The sequence below is a fragment of the Rhyacophila brunnea genome, unplaced genomic scaffold (genome assembly GCF_057557595.1).
Source record: "Rhyacophila brunnea isolate RB1 unplaced genomic scaffold, BYU_Rbru_1.0 scaffold_20, whole genome shotgun sequence".
Taxonomy (NCBI): domain Eukaryota; kingdom Metazoa; phylum Arthropoda; class Insecta; order Trichoptera; family Rhyacophilidae; genus Rhyacophila; species Rhyacophila brunnea.
This window is the reverse complement of record NW_028232860.1, coordinates 34,072,463-34,090,059: the sequence shown is the minus strand read 5'-3', so window position 1 is coordinate 34,090,059 and position 17,597 is coordinate 34,072,463. Positions and strand designations below refer to the sequence as shown.

The 17,597-nt window shown below is 33.9% G+C and overlaps 1 protein-coding gene across 7 annotated transcripts; it reads left to right on the top strand.

Moving 5' to 3' along the window:
- Window positions 1-64: 64 nt before the first annotated feature.
- On the top strand, window positions 65-13,592 carry LOC147071568 (serine protease ea-like). Of its 7 annotated transcripts, none has more exons than XM_085948494.1 (7): window positions 65-166; window positions 3,809-3,963; window positions 4,672-4,841; window positions 6,227-6,845; window positions 7,239-7,529; window positions 9,033-9,207; window positions 12,947-13,592. In XM_085948494.1, the coding sequence occupies exons 2-7, from the start codon at window positions 3,897-3,899 to the stop codon at window positions 13,176-13,178; spliced, it is 1,554 nt and encodes a 517-aa protein (XP_085804620.1). In that variant the 5' UTR covers window positions 65-166; window positions 3,809-3,896; the 3' UTR covers window positions 13,179-13,592. The 7 variants fall into 7 exon arrangements, with proteins under 7 accessions (XP_085804620.1, XP_085804625.1, XP_085804622.1 ...); XM_085948499.1 differs by lacking the exon at window positions 65-166 and adding an exon at window positions 242-626; XM_085948496.1 differs by lacking the exon at window positions 65-166 and adding an exon at window positions 2,169-2,230.
- The last annotated feature ends 4,005 nt before the right edge of the window (window positions 13,593-17,597 follow it).

Here is a 17,597-nt window from a genome sequence, read left to right as displayed (position 1 = left end):
ATTATGGCTTGGTTTCGCAGGGTTTAATTGATTTTTAAAAACTAACTAATACCGTCTGTAAATTGTAGTCTTATTTAAATGACAACAACTACGTATGCCTGTCAAAATTTAGTGTGCGCTATTTGTGGCTGATCTTAACAACTTACCTCCACCCTTCGCCACTGAAGTAAGTATAATACAGTTTTTAAATATTTTAATTTTAAAAATTTCATTTAAATAGGCACGAAACCATCACATGCACAATTTTTAGACTCTTAAAAATGTCAATTAGGATAGAATGTGATATTTCAAATGCGATCATTAAGAAGAAATCGTGCGATAAATTAAAATTGGAATGGCTCTCTGAAATCGACGAAACAGAAATGCCATCTTCAATGCATTCACAAAAAAGTTAGAATTGGTGATGTTTTTATTTATTTGGAAACAGTTTCCAAAAGTATCGCCATCAAATCGGGGCGAAACGCTTCACATGATAACTTGCGAGCTCGTGTTGCTAAAATTGATATTTTTTGTGTTAAACATAAAGTCAGTGGTAAATATTTTTGGTTAATTAAGTAGAAAAGATGGTTCTGTGTGTTGTCTTAACTACTTACTGATAAGCAAGAAGATGGTATTACGTTTCATAAGTAAGTTGATACATGTTCGTGATAATTTATTTGTATTTTATTATATATTTTAAAATCAGTGACCTAGTGTTTCTTTAAAATAACTTAAATTATGGATATCTTTATCTAATGGTTGCATTTTGACCGCTTAAAAATACTATATAACGTAAATAATATAAAATTATATTTTAATTCTGAGCGTCTAGTGCGAGCACTTTGGGCGACCACTAGCGAAATGGTCTATGGTCTCGAACATTTGTAGACGAATGCGTTTGCTCGCTCACAAACCAAACGCAAGGCACGTGGCTTCATTTAGCAATGCAACGGGTGGCGTCTAGATGTATCTATAGTCTAAGATTCTGACACTTTTTGCGGCGTCACAAGTTTCTTTCTTTTCAAAAATGGGACATTTTGGCGTCCCGAAGCTTTGTTCGGGGACACCGGGACACGCCACATGAAAACGGGACGTCTGGTCACATTAGGTATACATTGCTAGAATCAAAGTGCGGAGTATCTGGCCATGACAAATATATCCAAAAATATTCGGGTGTTCGCAGTGGAAATGGTGTAAGTATTAGGTAGAGTCAACACACTTTTAAGTCATATCATAATCAAAATTAATAAAACATCCCTCCTTGCAGTACCTAAATAATATACATTTATTACGGATATCTCGTCGAAATGGCACTCCCCCATTCCAGGTTTTTTTCACGCTTGGTGTATATACATAAATTTATATTTAGCGATATTATTGTGACTGTACTATACGACCAGGGATTTCCAAACTGAGAGGCGCCGACTGTCGATGAGGGAGGCGCGAAAAGTTTAACACAAATAATGTAGCCACAGGTTTTCAGTTTGCAAGTGCATGGTTCATAAAACGGCCGGTAGTTATAACTACATAAAAAACAGTCTTTTAAAAGTTATGTTGCTTGAAAATCTGTCTGGGAGACTAATTTTATTATATCTCACTTCTATACCATTAATTGTGAAGTGCGCTAGCTATTTCATGAAAAAATGATATAAAATGGTTAAATCATATTATTGAAGAGACAAATTTGTTTAGGAACGATAACTTTATTGCTGAACTTGTCTGTTTGGGTAAAATTGAGTGAATAAATAAATGCAAGCCCATTTAGTAGAAAAATAGCATTTTGTGCTAATAGATAAGCACACCAATCGCATGAAAAACAAATAAACTTAAAAATGAATATATAGTAAAACCTTGTTTTTTTTTTCATTTTTTGTATTAGTACATTATTTGTAGACGTAACAATGTGTCTATATTATTTAATGGAATAAAGGGAGGGGGAGGCGCCAAGATTAGATTTTTTAAAAGGGAGGCGTAGTAACATAAAGTTTGGAAACCACTGTTCTACGTTGTATGGGCGCATATTCGTTAGATGCAATCTTCGAAAAATAAAGATAACCCTCTCAAAAGGCTATCCACTCAGTTGGTAAGTATTGGAACATAAAATAATATGATTAAAATAAATAATACAATGATATAAACAAATCATATTTTAATTAAATAATAATAAATCACATATTTTAAAATATATTAGTCTCACAATATTCCTACGCTAATAATGTTATTTTAAATTTATTTAGTGCTTCTTTTTGGTGTAAATAATATTATTTATTTATACAAGTGATAAGTATTATTTATTATAGGTAAGAGATAATATATAAATTAATATTAATTGAACAATACAATTAGATTCATAATATTATTGAGAAAAATGCAATCCTAACAGAACTGATTTAAGATGTATGTGTATTTTATTTATATATTATTATGTGTGAATTATTCAAAACAATGGAATTTTAGACGTCGGTACTAGTAAGTAGTAGAATTTCAAATTCTGGGCGTCCCCGCCCCCACCCTTTTATTATCATATCAAACTATATAGGTACTAAAATATTTTTTTGAATAGGTATGGAATGTTTTTTTAACACCTAAAAGCTTCAAAATGTCATTTTGAAGCTAAAACTAAGTAGATACTATCTAAAAAGATTTTTTTTGTTGTAATATGTATACCAACCATGGCCTCCACAATCTGACGCGGTCATCCTTATTTCACACTATACGGTTTTAACCGTACGGAAAAAATTTGAACGGTAAAAATCCGAATCGGCAACAAGTTCACGCTCTTTTCACACTACACAGTTTATGCACGGTTTTTTCAAGCTCAGTTTGTGGTTGAGTGTTGTGCTGTTTGTATGATTTAAAACCGTCTAATGAGAAAGCAGGCATTAGGTCACGTACTCCACTGAGTCATCGGAGGCCGTCCGGGCGCTACAGTGGAAATGGACGGCTACTATATGGCGCCGTTTCGGTTTTAAGCCGTCTCTATGTTCTTCTTCACGCCACTAAAAAAATGTCGCTGTTCATTTTTTACCGTACGGTCAAAACCGTATGATGTAAAAGGAGCGTTAAAGGTTAAAGGCAGTGTCGATTCCTGCCGGGTGTCTTACTTTTTTCAAAAAGATTTTTTCTATTGGTTATAAAATATTTTCTCAGAAGTGTTTTCCAAAATTATATAGGTATGGTCAATAATTAGAATGGTACATTCTTAAATCTTATGAATTATTCGTTGAATAAAAGATATAGTTAGTTAATAATTATTGTTAATTATTACCTCAAACAATAAAATACTTTATTTGAGTTTCCCTAGATGGATATTTCGACAAGCTGTAATAGTGTGATGCAATACCTTAAATTTATGTAATTTTATATTATAAAAAAGGCTTTTATTGACACGCCCCCATTGCACATTACGCAAACCAAAATTACAATACGGATACTAAGAATAATATTTACAGTGCAGTTGCACACAATATACTGATATATTATGTACGCTTGTTAGTAAGTTAAGTATCGTGTAGGTAGTGAAAATTCCCGATAATCTCGTGAACGATTTCTCGAGAAATGAGAATCTCGAGACACGACAATGAAAATTATTCTCAATTTCTCGGCCATTCTCGATTGTAGACTGTTCATTCAAGACGATACTCAGTGTCATGAAACACAATATTATATAAAAGGATTGTAAATGTAAACACGATGTATCTATAGTCTAAGCCTAAGGTATACACGAATAAGACGTGCTTCTCGTACAATAAAGCATGAACTATGCATTTTCAATGTGTTTCGTTAATTTTGCGTTTATAATATTATTCTGACTCATTTTATTTTTCAGATAATTCTCGTGTATTATAAATTGTAACATAGACTTGTTTGGATTCTGACAATATTAATATATATCTTCATCTTAATATAATCACAAAATGGAGGATATGGATCGTTTGACAGCTGCTGTCTTCATCTTCACATTGTTCTTAGAAGCGCATAGTCGTAAGGATATTTTCTACATTTTGTAATCTATGTGTCTTTATCACCTTTATCTCTCTGTTTTCATATCCCTATGTCTCCACACTAGTAGGTATTCAGGGCATTCATTGACAACTTTACTGTTCATTCACTATTCACAGTCGAGACGAAATTCCGCCTAGAAACTGTTGCTGTTTTTCTTTCTCTTTGAGTTTTTTTAAATCAATTGCATGTGAATTGAATATATTTCTAGTTTTATTCTCTACAATTAAATTATCGATTTCACAAAAAAATGAGTCTCAGTATTTTTGAAAAATAAATTCTCGAGAAGCGAGAATACTGATTAGTTTTTTCATTGCTATTTCTTGAGAATTCTCTGTCTCAACCTCGAGGCACAACAAATAATTTAATTTATCCCAGGAAGTATATCTAAGTACATGCACGTTACTTTAGAGTTAGTCAGTAGGTAATACTTAATAACATAGATAGTAGTTATTAAAAACTATAACGAATTCAGAGAGAGTTAATATTAAAATATTTCTTTATTTTTGGTTAAAACTATTTCTGCGTTTTATAAGGCTGATGGCTTTGGCGAATTTTATTTACATACATATTTTTATATAAGTTACATATACTGCACTATTCTATTAATCACTAATTAATTTAAAATCACTCAGGTTTTATTATAAAATTAAGTAAAAACCATAATATTTAAATGGGTATAATTTGCAGAAGTCAGTTTGCCTTGTGGGGGCAACGGATGTTCTTCACAGCAATGCATAAAACTGAAAGACTGTACTGAATTGCTGGAAGGATATTTACCGTTAGAGTTTCCATTATCAAGAAGAGTTATCTCCATTTTGAAAAAGGCGCATTGTGGTTTTGATAAATGGCAACCAAAGGTACTTCCACATACTTTTTTACTTCACCTTGTCACATTACAGCCTATAAGGCCTTGTCCAGGTGGCGCGATTTGACTCTCGCATAACAAGTCGCATGTCCTCCAGGTACATCTAACCTCATTTAGCCATCCGCATGTGCTCACAGCGTATCGTCTGTCGCGCAATAAGCGCAAGCATCAGTTGAAAATGTCCCACTGAGGCGGACGAAACCGGTCCTAATATATATTAATTAAAGTGGAATAAGTACTATAAAAAAATTGCGTTTTATTAAATAAAAACAACAAGCGCAAGCATTCGCTAGATTCTTGACAACGCGACGTTTTTATAGAAATTCCAAAATTAATTATGACCGCTTCGCGCTCGACACAAGTTTATTTACAAATAAATTACTTTACCTAGCTTATACTGTACACCTACAAGAATATATCTTGCTAACTTGCTTGCTGATATTAAATCTCAGAAGCCGTGTGTCACGACTGAGTTGCAGTCTTTCTTCTCGCACTCGCGCTTATTTTTTTATACCCATTTAAAGTGAATTACGTCACCTAGCTTATTCACTACTGAATGAAACGTGTTATATGGGTGGAACACATATTTAATAATCGCGCGTAAAGCGTGGTGAGATACGTGCCACCTGGACAAGGTCTTAGTGTACGTCCTGAATGGCAGCATTCGGCGCAGCGTTGAGCGTTTTGCGCAACTCAAACGTATAACCGTGTGTGAAAATGTTCGTAGACAATGTCTTTTTTTGGTTATAAATTTATACAGTTGTACGTTTGAGTTGCGCACAACGCTCAACGCTGCGCTGAACGCTGGTACTGAGGCCTCACACTAAGAGCAACGTCTCGCTACTTCCCATGAACCACGTCAGACTCGAAACCCCCCTTCTTTGCGTGCATGCCTTAAACCGTTTATAAATGTTAATTCTAAAATTAAATATTAATCGACTATAGAAAGGAAAAAGGGCATAACCCTCAGTTTTTTCAAAATAGGTTTCATTGCATAATGTCATTGTACACGACTAAATACAAGTTGTGTCCAAAGGATGTAAGCGGTTAGCAGATTTATTATCTAAATTTAGCTAGCAATTAAATAAAGAGAAGGAAATGACGTGGGAAGAACGACTTAACCATATTTTTTTTGGTTCATTTAATTAACTTTATAATTAATATTAGATTAAGGATTTAAAAACCAAACTATAAATTACCATGCACGTCAAGGTTATGTCTATATTGTATTTTAACTTTGACCAAAAACCATAATAAAAACGTTTTCGTGGCTCCTGTAAAATTTGATTTGTGTGAATAACGCCCTTTTTCCTTTCCAAAGTCGAAATGTTAAATTAGTATTTACATTGCACAATGATTTTTAAATGAATATTTTAGGTGTGCTGTCCCTCAAAAGATTCACCGACAATTACAAAAAATAAAGAAAACAACCAGTCAGAATTCTGGCAACTTGGAGAAGATACTTCTCATTTTTTGGTTGAATCTAATGTGAAAGATAATTCGTTTTCTCAAAATTTGAATGAGTCTAGGTTTATCAATATACCAGTTGTTAAGATAAACCAAACAAGCCCATGGGAACTCTTAAACAAATTACCGTCTTCAACTCAATTGGGAACTGTGGATCAATTTACTCCACCACCAAATCAACAACCTCCGCGTGAAAAGGATATTTGGGACGACCCTATTGCATGGGGAAACCCAACTGACCCAACCGATTCTCAAGGGTCAACAAATAATTTCGGACAATTGTTTCAAGAAGTGACAACGCCGATACCATCATCACGTTCCAGTCTGATGACAATACCCTCAAAAGCTGCTGCTGTTGACAGATTGGCAGATGTAACTTCCATCTCCAACTTACCAGATGTCACTAGACATAAAAATTATGGTCTCTTGCCAAATGCAAATGATTGTGGGGAATCCAAACACAAAAATGGACAGACAAGAATAGGTGTTTACAAGCATTCTTGGATGGCATTACTTGCGCACAATATCCGTAAGTCAGCAGTATTTTAATCTTTATCTATATTTTAATTTCCTATCATATTAACCCATTTCTAAATATTTTGGGTATTCTGCAAAAAGTTTGAATATTGCAAGTGGTAGAATTTTAGAATTTTGGAACGAATTAAATTGATCGAAGCAAACATGATTAATTTATAATATTAATAATTTAATATATAATAAGTCAAAATACCCTATTACTCTCCAGCATCAAACCATAAGACAAGCACAAGGTATTTCCATTTCCTTCTATATAAAATTAAAAATGAATATGTAAAACAGGTCAATATGAAATTAAATGTAAGGGGTCCATCTTCACATTAATATGAAACAAATTTCAACAATTATTATGGATTTGTAACTCTGATATTTTTTGTTATCACAGAAGGTAGAATCAGATATGCTTGTGTTGGAACTATCATAAATAATCTGTACATACTGACAGCTGCTAGCTGCATCACTCAACTTGGCGATGGAGTATCTTTCGCCGGTTTGAGGGTAGGAGAATACGACCTCTCCAAGGATGAAGACTGTGATGATAATGGACAGAACTGTGCTCCAGCTCTCCAAGATTTTACTTTCGAAGATTTTAAGGTGCATCGTGAATTCAACAAAGAGACTTTGCAGAATGACATTGCACTTATTAGACTCACTAGAACCATTGATTTTACAAGAGGTAAGAATTAACATTATTTTTTCCATACATAATATTAATAGTATCGTCTTGAAAATAAAACGTAGGTACCCGGTTTTTATACCCAGGATTAGATGTATTGGATTACTCAAGGCCTCTAGATTGGCAGGGGTCTTAGTGTCCATAAAGAATTTGAAAACTTTTTTAAGTTGAGGGAGATCAGGCATATTTACCTGCGCAAATAAATTTACAGGTCCAAAGGGTCGACAAAGGTAGTATCATTTCCTTCCATTGTCCTTCCGAAAACAAACTGTCACTTTTATTTTGTTGTCTTTGTGGTTTTTCGTCTGGATTCGGGATGTGGAGGTGAACAGATAACACACCGGAATTGTTTTGGAAACGGCAAGGTATATTTACGTTAATATTATATAATAGTTACATTTTTTATAATTTAATTTTACGGATGCCGAAATTGGCGTGTTCGCGATTTAGCTGTTTGTAGCGTTCTGCGCGCCATCTTGTATTCCGTTTTCAACGGCTTTCAAGGCGACGTTGCAATATCTCCAACGGTCAAAATTTACGGCATTGCCGGCTCGGCTCTGTAATTATTATTTATTTTCGTAATCAGCGCTTTACTATTTTTTGGGTTTGATACCGATTCGGGCCTCTCCAGATACCAGAGACATCCCCAAATGGGGTCCATACGGGGGTGCCACAGTAGGTAGCTACTGCCAGTAAGCTATATACTGTCATTGAAATCAATCTTAAAAAAATATTTCAATGACAGAAATATATATAGGTACTATGAAAAAAATCAGAAGCCATGTTCAACGATCAGACGTTGACACGTAAAAATCACCAATAGCCACTGTTAGACAATACCTTTACCACAATAGATATTTTTGCTGTATTATAATGCATGTCTTTCAAAACACAGATGGTTTACCTGATTAGCCGCGTACTGACTGAGCGAGCAGTTTTGCCATAGATAATATACGTAAAAGCCTCCCGATGCAAATGCACGCGCCGCCTCGCCAGAGCGTTGCCGCGGCCGATCCAATCGTTGTCGGTTTGTCGATGCTCAGACAGGGGCTTCCTCGCGTAACATGAATTTTGATGCGAGCTGGAAAATGCCCGAGGTAGCCTCGCGAGGCTGCTCGCTCAGTTAGTACGCGGCTAATCAGATAAACCATCTGAGGTTGGAAGACATGCATTATCATATAGCAAAAATATCTATATTCTACATTTTGTAAAATACCATTGCTACAACTTGTTTTTCTGAGGGACTCAGTATAATATAATTAGTTATAAGGTTTTAAGTGTTTTATTTAAATATGAATTTTATCTCAATGCTATAAGATCATCTGGACAGGCTTTTTTGTCGTCTGTCTACACACGAACAAGTCTGGTTGACATACTAATGGAAATTTATTGCCAACACTTATCTTAGATTCTTAGAGGCCCATTTTTTGTCTCACCGCCCTCTTATCAAAACATTTTTTTAGCGTTTCCGTTAATTAAACGCTCAATATAAATTTATTTCAGAAAATGCGAAACCGATTTGCCTACCAACGGATGCTCAGCAGATGAATTTGGAACTGGAAAGCATGACTATGATTGTGGCTGGATGGCCTGAAGAAGATGGTTTGAAGACTCAGAAACTTGAGGAAAAAACAGTCGCTTTGATATCCAACTCACGATGCAAACAACTAACAGCAGGGTAATAGCAGTTAATTTAACAATAGATTCATTGTACCTACCCGGGAACTCTTTGTTGACAACCGGGAAATTGGAGTAAGCTACAGGGAATAGCGCATTTTTCTATCTCCTACCAGATCGTTGATGTTTACACTCACCCTTTTAAGTTTCGTTCACTGTAGAGAGCTAATGTAGAACAGATGACATTAATTGAAGAGACTACAAGCCATTTTTGTCAGGTTATATAGATTATTACTTATCTCCTCTTGAGCACTTTTTGGGTGGGAAAGGACCGATGTTTGCCGTGAGCTCGTGTACATGAGAGAAACATTAAAGTAGTGATTATATTGAGATGCACTTCGTGTACTATCCCTTGACGTCACAGTAAGCTGCCACTATGTGTTAAAGTATTTAATGCCGTTTATCTTGGTGTTAAAAATGTTATACGGTTGATGCTCCCATCCCGTAGTACATTTTGAACCTTTAAACTAATATTGTCAGTTAGCAAAATCTGTCGAAAACACCAGAATAACAATGAGGTCACCTCACGTTGTACCGTACTGTATCGACAGCTGCATGGCTCAATGAACGATTTTATCATTTCATATATTATATACCTACATATTTTCGAATCATGTGAAAATCGCGTGTTTTTTGTATTCAGCGGTTGGCACGGTATGTAATGTATTTTCTATAAAAATGTTGTCTATTATCTATGGTCTGCAGGTTGGGTTCTGTTCAAAATTTTGTCAATTTGGAAAGCGCTTTAGTGAATATTAAAAGCCATTAGTTCCAAGGTTCGAAATTAAGTCAAAGACATAGCTTATAATCAGTGTCTTTAGAATTATCTTCAACTGTGTTAATCTTGCCCATTTTTTGAATAATACTCGTAAAATGCCCAATTATTGTCAAATTTGGGATCACAGAGATTATCAATATAATTTGTTATCGTAAATATTTCACTACAATAATGTCAACATAAATTTTACTAATAGTTTTATAAATGCGTTTAAAAATTAATGAATGTAAAAAATCTTAGCACCACTACACATGCATGTACTGAAATATGACCATATTCTAAATCATTAGATCGAGAGGTTTAAAAGAATACTATTTTATGTAATAAACATACTTTATGCAGTCATCAAATGTTTAAAATAAATATAACGGATAATAAGGCTTCAAAATTATATAAATATACTAGCTGACCCAGCAAACGTCGTTCTGCCATATAAATTATTTCTAGTGAATATTTTGGTTGTTAAATAAAAAATAACGAATGCATCGTAAGTGTATGGGGATGGGATCTATGACAGAAAGAGGAATAGAGCGCTGTAGACGATGACCGCCGATAAAAACAAAAAAACATCAACCATTCATTTTCTCAATTCAAAATGAGTAATGATGTTCATAATGAATGAATTACCTGTGACAGGATCTCGTTGTTTAATGTTTATGCAATATCCGTCTTGTCCCTTCCAGAAAATTTGCGGATATTGGAGAGCGTCGTATGAACTGTGTGTGTCAGCGATGAACTCCAGATTATTGTTTCTTCTTCGAATCACGACTTCTCGCGTCGATGTGCGGTCGCCAACCATGATTACAGCAATGTCGTCAACAACAGTCGCATTGAATCAACGTACGTGCTCTCCAGCTGGTGTTTTATCAGGATTGATGACAATATCGTGATTGTCACTTTGCAATTCGTGTATGTGTGCTTTGAAGAATTTCAATAATTCATTGTGCTCATTCAAAAGGACGTCCAGTTCGCCGACGATGCGCCTGGTATTAGGCGAATTGAGGCTATTGTAGCCGCAACGTGCATCCACATGATTGATGTACTTACCACCTTAGAATGGAATTTTTGACCATTTGCCGCAGTATTGTGAACTATTTCTGTTGCTCCGGACGAAGTCATTTGGAAGCATGAATTAAATGTGCGAATGGACTTCAGGAACAGGTTTGAATCTGGAACCGTGCCGATGAGCAAGCCGTTCAATGGTTCTGGTGGTATCTTAATTTCTGGTAGTTGCACTTTTCCTGATGCGCAACACATCCCGGCTGACTCATGTTTGAATTTGAGCGCATGACAATGGGGACATTCTTTATCCATAGCACCAATCAGCACTTTCGGATGAGCGGAATATTCAATATCTGGCTCGTACTCGAATGCGAGACGAAGGAACGGAGCGGATGTAAATGTTCGATGTACTTGTTGGCGTTGTCGGTCATTTGCTCTGCGTGTGTTAACTACGAACCGGCGCGCTTGGCTCCGTTCCAATTGTCGTTGTTGATTTCGTTCAGCTTGTGCCTCTTGTAATTGAGATGCACGCAATTGCGACATGCTTACACGCACGTTTTTGTTGTCTTGTTAGATTTGTTCGTCTGTTCTTTCTGCTCTACTATTTCGCATGTTTGTTGCTTTATTCGTTCGACGGCCCAAATGGCCCCCCCTTGCGTCTTGTTGGCACTGTGCACTGTAATACACGCACATAAAAATAGATAAATTAAAATAAATCGTACAAAATTTTGCACGCACTGCGTTGTGATATGCCGAATGAAATGTCAAAATGACGCAACGCTTCTCTTGAATTCTTCTCGGACGTAGCGCCATCTGTCATTCAACAACATAAATAATTTCGTTCTGTTTGAAATACGAACGACGGTTAAATTTGTTCATACAAAAATAATAAAATCGCGATTAAAAAATGGGAGGGTGGGGGTAGGAGGGTGAAAATTTTGGGTTATAAGTATTTTTTATGCCAATTAATAAAAAAAATACAAAAAAAAATTGTCAAAAAAATAAAAGAAAATTTTTCTGGATAGAGATACCCTAATCACCTAGCGGTATGAAATATACTTGTTGACCTATTCTCATACCTAACAAATATACATAAAAAAATTCATAAAAATCGGTCGAGCCATTTCGGTGGAGTTCGACCACAAACATCGTGACACGAGATTTTTATATATATAGAGATTATCTACAACGTTTAAGGAATGTCCAGGGTTATGCTCTGAAAGTAGCATAAAACCTCCATTTTGACCTACGTGGAGCACGTGGGCCGTTAAATAAAAAAAAATAGTTAATTAGTAATGTTTTAATTTAGAAAATTGCCTTTATGATATGTACTTACCTATATTGAGATCATGTAGGTACCTACAATATCATAAGATTGGTTATGTAATGAAAAACACGAAAATATGATTGTTTTCCTGATACATCATGTTTATAGGTTTAAACCTCACATATTTATACCCTTTTCTAGTTTTTTTTTTAAAAAATTAATCATAACGTGTTTGCTATTCAAAAACCGAAAAAAGTCGAAACCAGGTGATGTTTGATGTTTTTCTTTCTTAGTCATTAGGTACTAACTTTGAATATACATAATTTGAAAACATATCATACATATTATACACACTAGAAAAAAGCATTTTGTAGAAAAAAATACGACTCCCGACGGGACATGAACCTGTATCTGCTGGATTAGCGCCACTATGCTTTTCCAATTAAGCTACGGGCATCATAAATAATTACGACGATTTTAACTAGTAGTTGTTACACGAAATGCTTATCGAATTGCGTTATAATGTTGGCTATCGGTTTTAGTACGTATATAAAATTAAGGTAGGTATCAATTAATTCCTTAATTACTAACCGACGCCGCGGATTACTCCAATATTTAGTTTTTATAACGTACTTAGACTTGCTAATAATTCTAATAAACTTGCTAACTTTAACCAGAAAACTTTTATTTCAGGAAGAACATTCCCATAAGTGACAAAAATGCATGTGCGGAGAAAACATTGCCATGTTCATCAAACTTTGGTTCACCGTTGATGCTGTCCAGCACAGTTGGCTCAAAGACTTCATATATCCAACACGGTATTGTCAGTTATAACCCAGAGAACTGTACACTGGCAAACGTAGTTCTCTTTATGAGAGTATCATACTATATGGATTGGATTCTCGATAACATTAACTCAGAATGAAGAAATTTAATTTATATGTACGTATAGTCTATTATATAAGAACTAAATATACTACAACGTGAGACTTATTGATTTTATTATTCTATTTTATGCAGCCCCATGTATATACGTGCAAAATATATAAAGGGTGATGAAAGAAATCAGTTTTGGTTTTCATTTAATGTTAAATGTTAATGAAAGGTTAATATCCTCCCTGTTGAATGATAAGCAATTATAAATTTCATCATCTTCAGCCTGAATCTATCCATTTCTGGATGAAAACCTCTCCAAGCTGATTCCACTTTCCTCGGTCCTGTGCGTTGCGTTGCCATGTACCTACTTCCGCAGAATTTCATCATTTAAACGATCCAGCGGCCTCTTGGTCTACCTTGCGGACGTTTTGTACCTCTTGGATACCACTGGATGACTAAATTTGTGTGAATCATTTTGATTATTATTCTATCGAGTCTGACCGAAAACCTACTGCTAGAGCTAGATGATTGGAAAATACGGACATACATTTTTATGAACGACCCCATGATTTATTTTATATTAATTAATAGTTGATTAACCCTTTACTGCATAGTGTCGCAAATTTGCGACATTTCAAACTATTTAGATATAGCCAATGCCACCTGTGTAAATTATCAAATAATATCCTTTTTTGATGCCAAGAAAACTGTTTTACAATAAACATCCTACTTTACCGATTTTGTTTGGACATTTCAAGAAATAAAGCATTTCTGCATTATAGTCTCTGCATTTCTGTTTTGACAGTAAAGTTGACGAATTCGTATGTACGCAAAAATCCGCATTTGTAAATAAATAAAAAAATATACAGAAGATTGAAATTGGTTGAATAAAAATATCTACACATCAAATAAGGTGTGTAAATTAGTTTTTTATAATTGTTTTCATTTGGTTTTGTATTTTGTCATACTAAAATGTAAGATTTCCAAATGTCGTAAATCTGCGACACCACGCAGTAACATACAAAATTTAATGAAATTTTCGAAAAATATTTTTTTCATTATTTTTCATTCATTCACAAGGCATTTTTGACACCAAGAAAAAATAAAAATTTTCAAAAAAAAAATAATCATGCAGTAAAGGGTTAAGAGGTAATTTTAAATTATTTATTTTTCACAATAAATACGTTCTAATAGTAATGGAGTTTTATTTTACAATCTGATTTTTCATTTAATCATTCTTCTCATTATTGAAGATTGTGACTTTTGAGTAGTCGCACGCAATTATTTTCTAGCTGATTTCATCTCTCTATTTTACCTTTTACATTGCCTATTATGACCAGGATCTTCAAGTTATTACCATCCTCCGAGTCTCGTGGTTTTTCTTGGAATGAGTGGCAATATTTTCACCAGCAAGCCGCAATCAGACCAATTAGTTATTGATTTACCATAGGACAGGTCTTTAGATTCACAGAGATTTGATGCGTACACAGTTTATAGGTCGGCGTTTGCCCAAACTGAAGGTATGCAATCTACGATTTTCATTTGTAAGAGCGTCTCAACGAAAGCAGCAAAAATTACTATATTATTATGTTCACTTTCTTGACTGTCATAAAAGACAATCTTCAGAGATCTAAGACCTTTTTAGTTAATTTGTTTTTAAAACGAGGTTGATTCCTGTAATGTCTAGAATATCGTCATTCATTCATTATTTGATAATAAAATATTGTAAATATTGTCGGTGTATTCAGATTTAAAATCGATATATTTTTGACATCGAATAATGTCTTCAGACTATTTATTTTGATGCTCCGTTATCAAGGTTATCGATTCAAAAATTAATACTGGTTGACATTTAAGTTGAATAATTTTCAAACAATCTTTAATTGAACTGGTCATTTCGAAAACCCCATAACTGACAGAAAGCAAAATTTTCAGGAGAGATAAAAAACTGTGTATTTTTTTGTTTAGTTACATACATTAAAAAAAACTCCTTGAAAGATGTAGAATAATATATGGAGAATTTACGTTCCAAAATAAATATGAAATTTTATCTAATTTAATGGCAAAATCTGTTTTAATTTCTTGTAATTGTCTTGTTTTCGAAATGAACATGTGAAATACTATTGTAATTGATTAATTTCATTGCAATATAATTTAAAAAAAATTGATATAGATTATACAAATTTAGTATTTCCAAAGAGATTAAAGAGTCCAATCTCTTTGAGTATTTCAGATAATAAATTTACCAAAAAAATTCATCAATCGTTATTTTCAGTTTTTGTGGTTTGCCCCTGGGAAATTGTTTCATAAAAAGAGATAAATTTTTCAGGAATATACTGCCAAAGTTTTTTTTAAGTCATTTAATATTTCGTCACTGTTCTGGCAGAAAACACTATTTCGAAAAATGACATATTGAGTTAGTACCAAAATGTTCCTTATTTCAAACTTTACCGTCTGGAAACCTTCTTAATAAATAAACAGTCTTTATTTTAAAGTCAAACTCACATGATAGACCATTATTTCAAACATTTTAACAACTTCAAAGTCAAACTACTCAAAACTAGTATTCTCCAGTTAGTGTGTTCTGCCAGAATAGAGACGATTTGTTGTACTAGATCTTTCTATGAGAGAAGATTACTCATATGGAGTATTGATCCTATATTGACGCCAGATTAAGCGTTTTGCAGTACCGAAAACCCCATCACAGGGAATAAATGAGTAACCCCGCATTGGTACAACATGAACAATACTTTGAAATCTTTTTGTGTTAGTCAAAGAAAGAAAAAATTGAACCACGGTCTGAAACAATGTACAGTTTTATAATTTGCGAGGGTAAAAATCGATCTATGTAGTCCTTCAAAAATGTGCACACTTCATTGGACCCTTTTTGTTAGTCCTTCGAAATAGCAATAAAATCCTGCCTTATTTGACTTAAGGTTGTGTATGAAAAAAGAGTTTACCCATAGCTGGCAATAAACAAAAAAATCATACACAGGAATATTCGGAAGTGAAAGATTTTGCATACAGTCGATATTGACTTAATGACTTGAAACTTTGATCAAACAAAATCGTGTTGCATATTCATAATTGAGTTGTTTTTGAAGAGAATGATAGGTATAAACAATAATCCGCAATAAAAGCATTTTGCCATTTTCTGTCAGTTATGGGGTTTTCGAAATGACCAGTTCAATTCCGTTGCAGTATTTCTTTTATGTAGGTATTTAAATGATGATGTCTAGAGTAAAATTCAAACGACTATTATTATCTTGTGAATTAAACCACAAATTTGCAATTTTTTCTGCGTTGATCCTAATTTAGACCAAGAAATCTTCAATAGAAAAATTAGAGCTATTGAGCTTGCCGGTTTGGTGCGTAGGAACTCTGACAAACTTTGTGTATAAATATAACAGTCGGCGATGTATTTGCGTTAAAATGCTGTAACTACAAAATGTTGATTGTTTTGAAATCAAAATAAAAAAAGTTTTTGTGCAACTTCAAAAACTATATTTCCTTGAAAAATTAGTATTTCTGGAAGAAACATATGATAATATCATAAACTTATTTGTAAATGATACTTATACTTAATGTAATATTTATACTTAATGTAATTGTTTTTTTTAGTAAAAAACATTACCGGCATGTGGGAACGCGGCATAGATATCGAGACTAGAGGTGAGTTGGAAATACTGTCACCAGTTTGTGTACTCAGTATGTGTGGCCCAATAAACTTGTTCCAAAAAACTTGTGATAATATCACCGTGAGTCGCTCGCCAGTTGGTAGATTTTCAACACTATTGACATTAAATGAGCGCGAGCGAGATAGCACTTGCATTCGAATGACATAATCGTATGTATGAACAATAGGTGATAAATTTTGTTTAGTAATCGCGAATGTAGTAAGATGACGCACAGGCTTGTTATGACCACTCAAAAAATGTTGAAAATATGTTAACAAGAATATTATAACCTAACAGAAAAATAACTCACAAATTTACAATGACGTGTTTAAAATTTTATAATAAATGGGACATTTCGAAAAGCCGAGCTCAGTGTATTTTTAGCGATTCTATTGAAACCGATATTTCAAATACTAATATGGAGTTGGTTTTAGTTGCAGTTGAGTAAGACTTCAATGTCGCATACGCACGCCAAACGCTCTATATAGTATTCCAAATACTAGTAAGTATTTTGTTATTTTTTTTTATACTGGTAGTAAGTATACTTAGTCTTTAAGATCGACCAGTTTTCCCACCTCTAATCAAGACGCACCATGCTGTAAATCGACGTAGACTGCTTTTGTGTTGAAATAAAACATTATTTCTTCAAAATAAAACATTATTTCTGTGTCGTGTCATTATCGACAGTCATTTTTTGTAGATACAGAAATTTGACACTAAGACCTCGGTATTCTATGTAGGTACTTGTGCAAACAATTAAAAAACGATAACCTCTATCACATGAGTTTATC

What these genes read in the sequence shown, in the direction of transcription:
- LOC147071568 (XM_085948494.1), top strand. Translation starts at nt 3,897, where the DNA reads ATGGAGGATATGGATCGTTTGACAGCTGCTGTCTTCATCTTCACATTG. An exon ending in ATTACTTGCGCACAATATCC is followed by an intron (nt 6,846 to 7,238) that starts GTAAGTCAGCAG and finishes TTGTTATCACAG; the next exon opens with AAGGTAGAATCAGATATGCT. An exon ending in TGCAAACAACTAACAGCAGG is followed by an intron (nt 9,208 to 12,946) that starts GTAATAGCAGTT and finishes CTTTTATTTCAG; the next exon opens with GAAGAACATTCCCATAAGTG.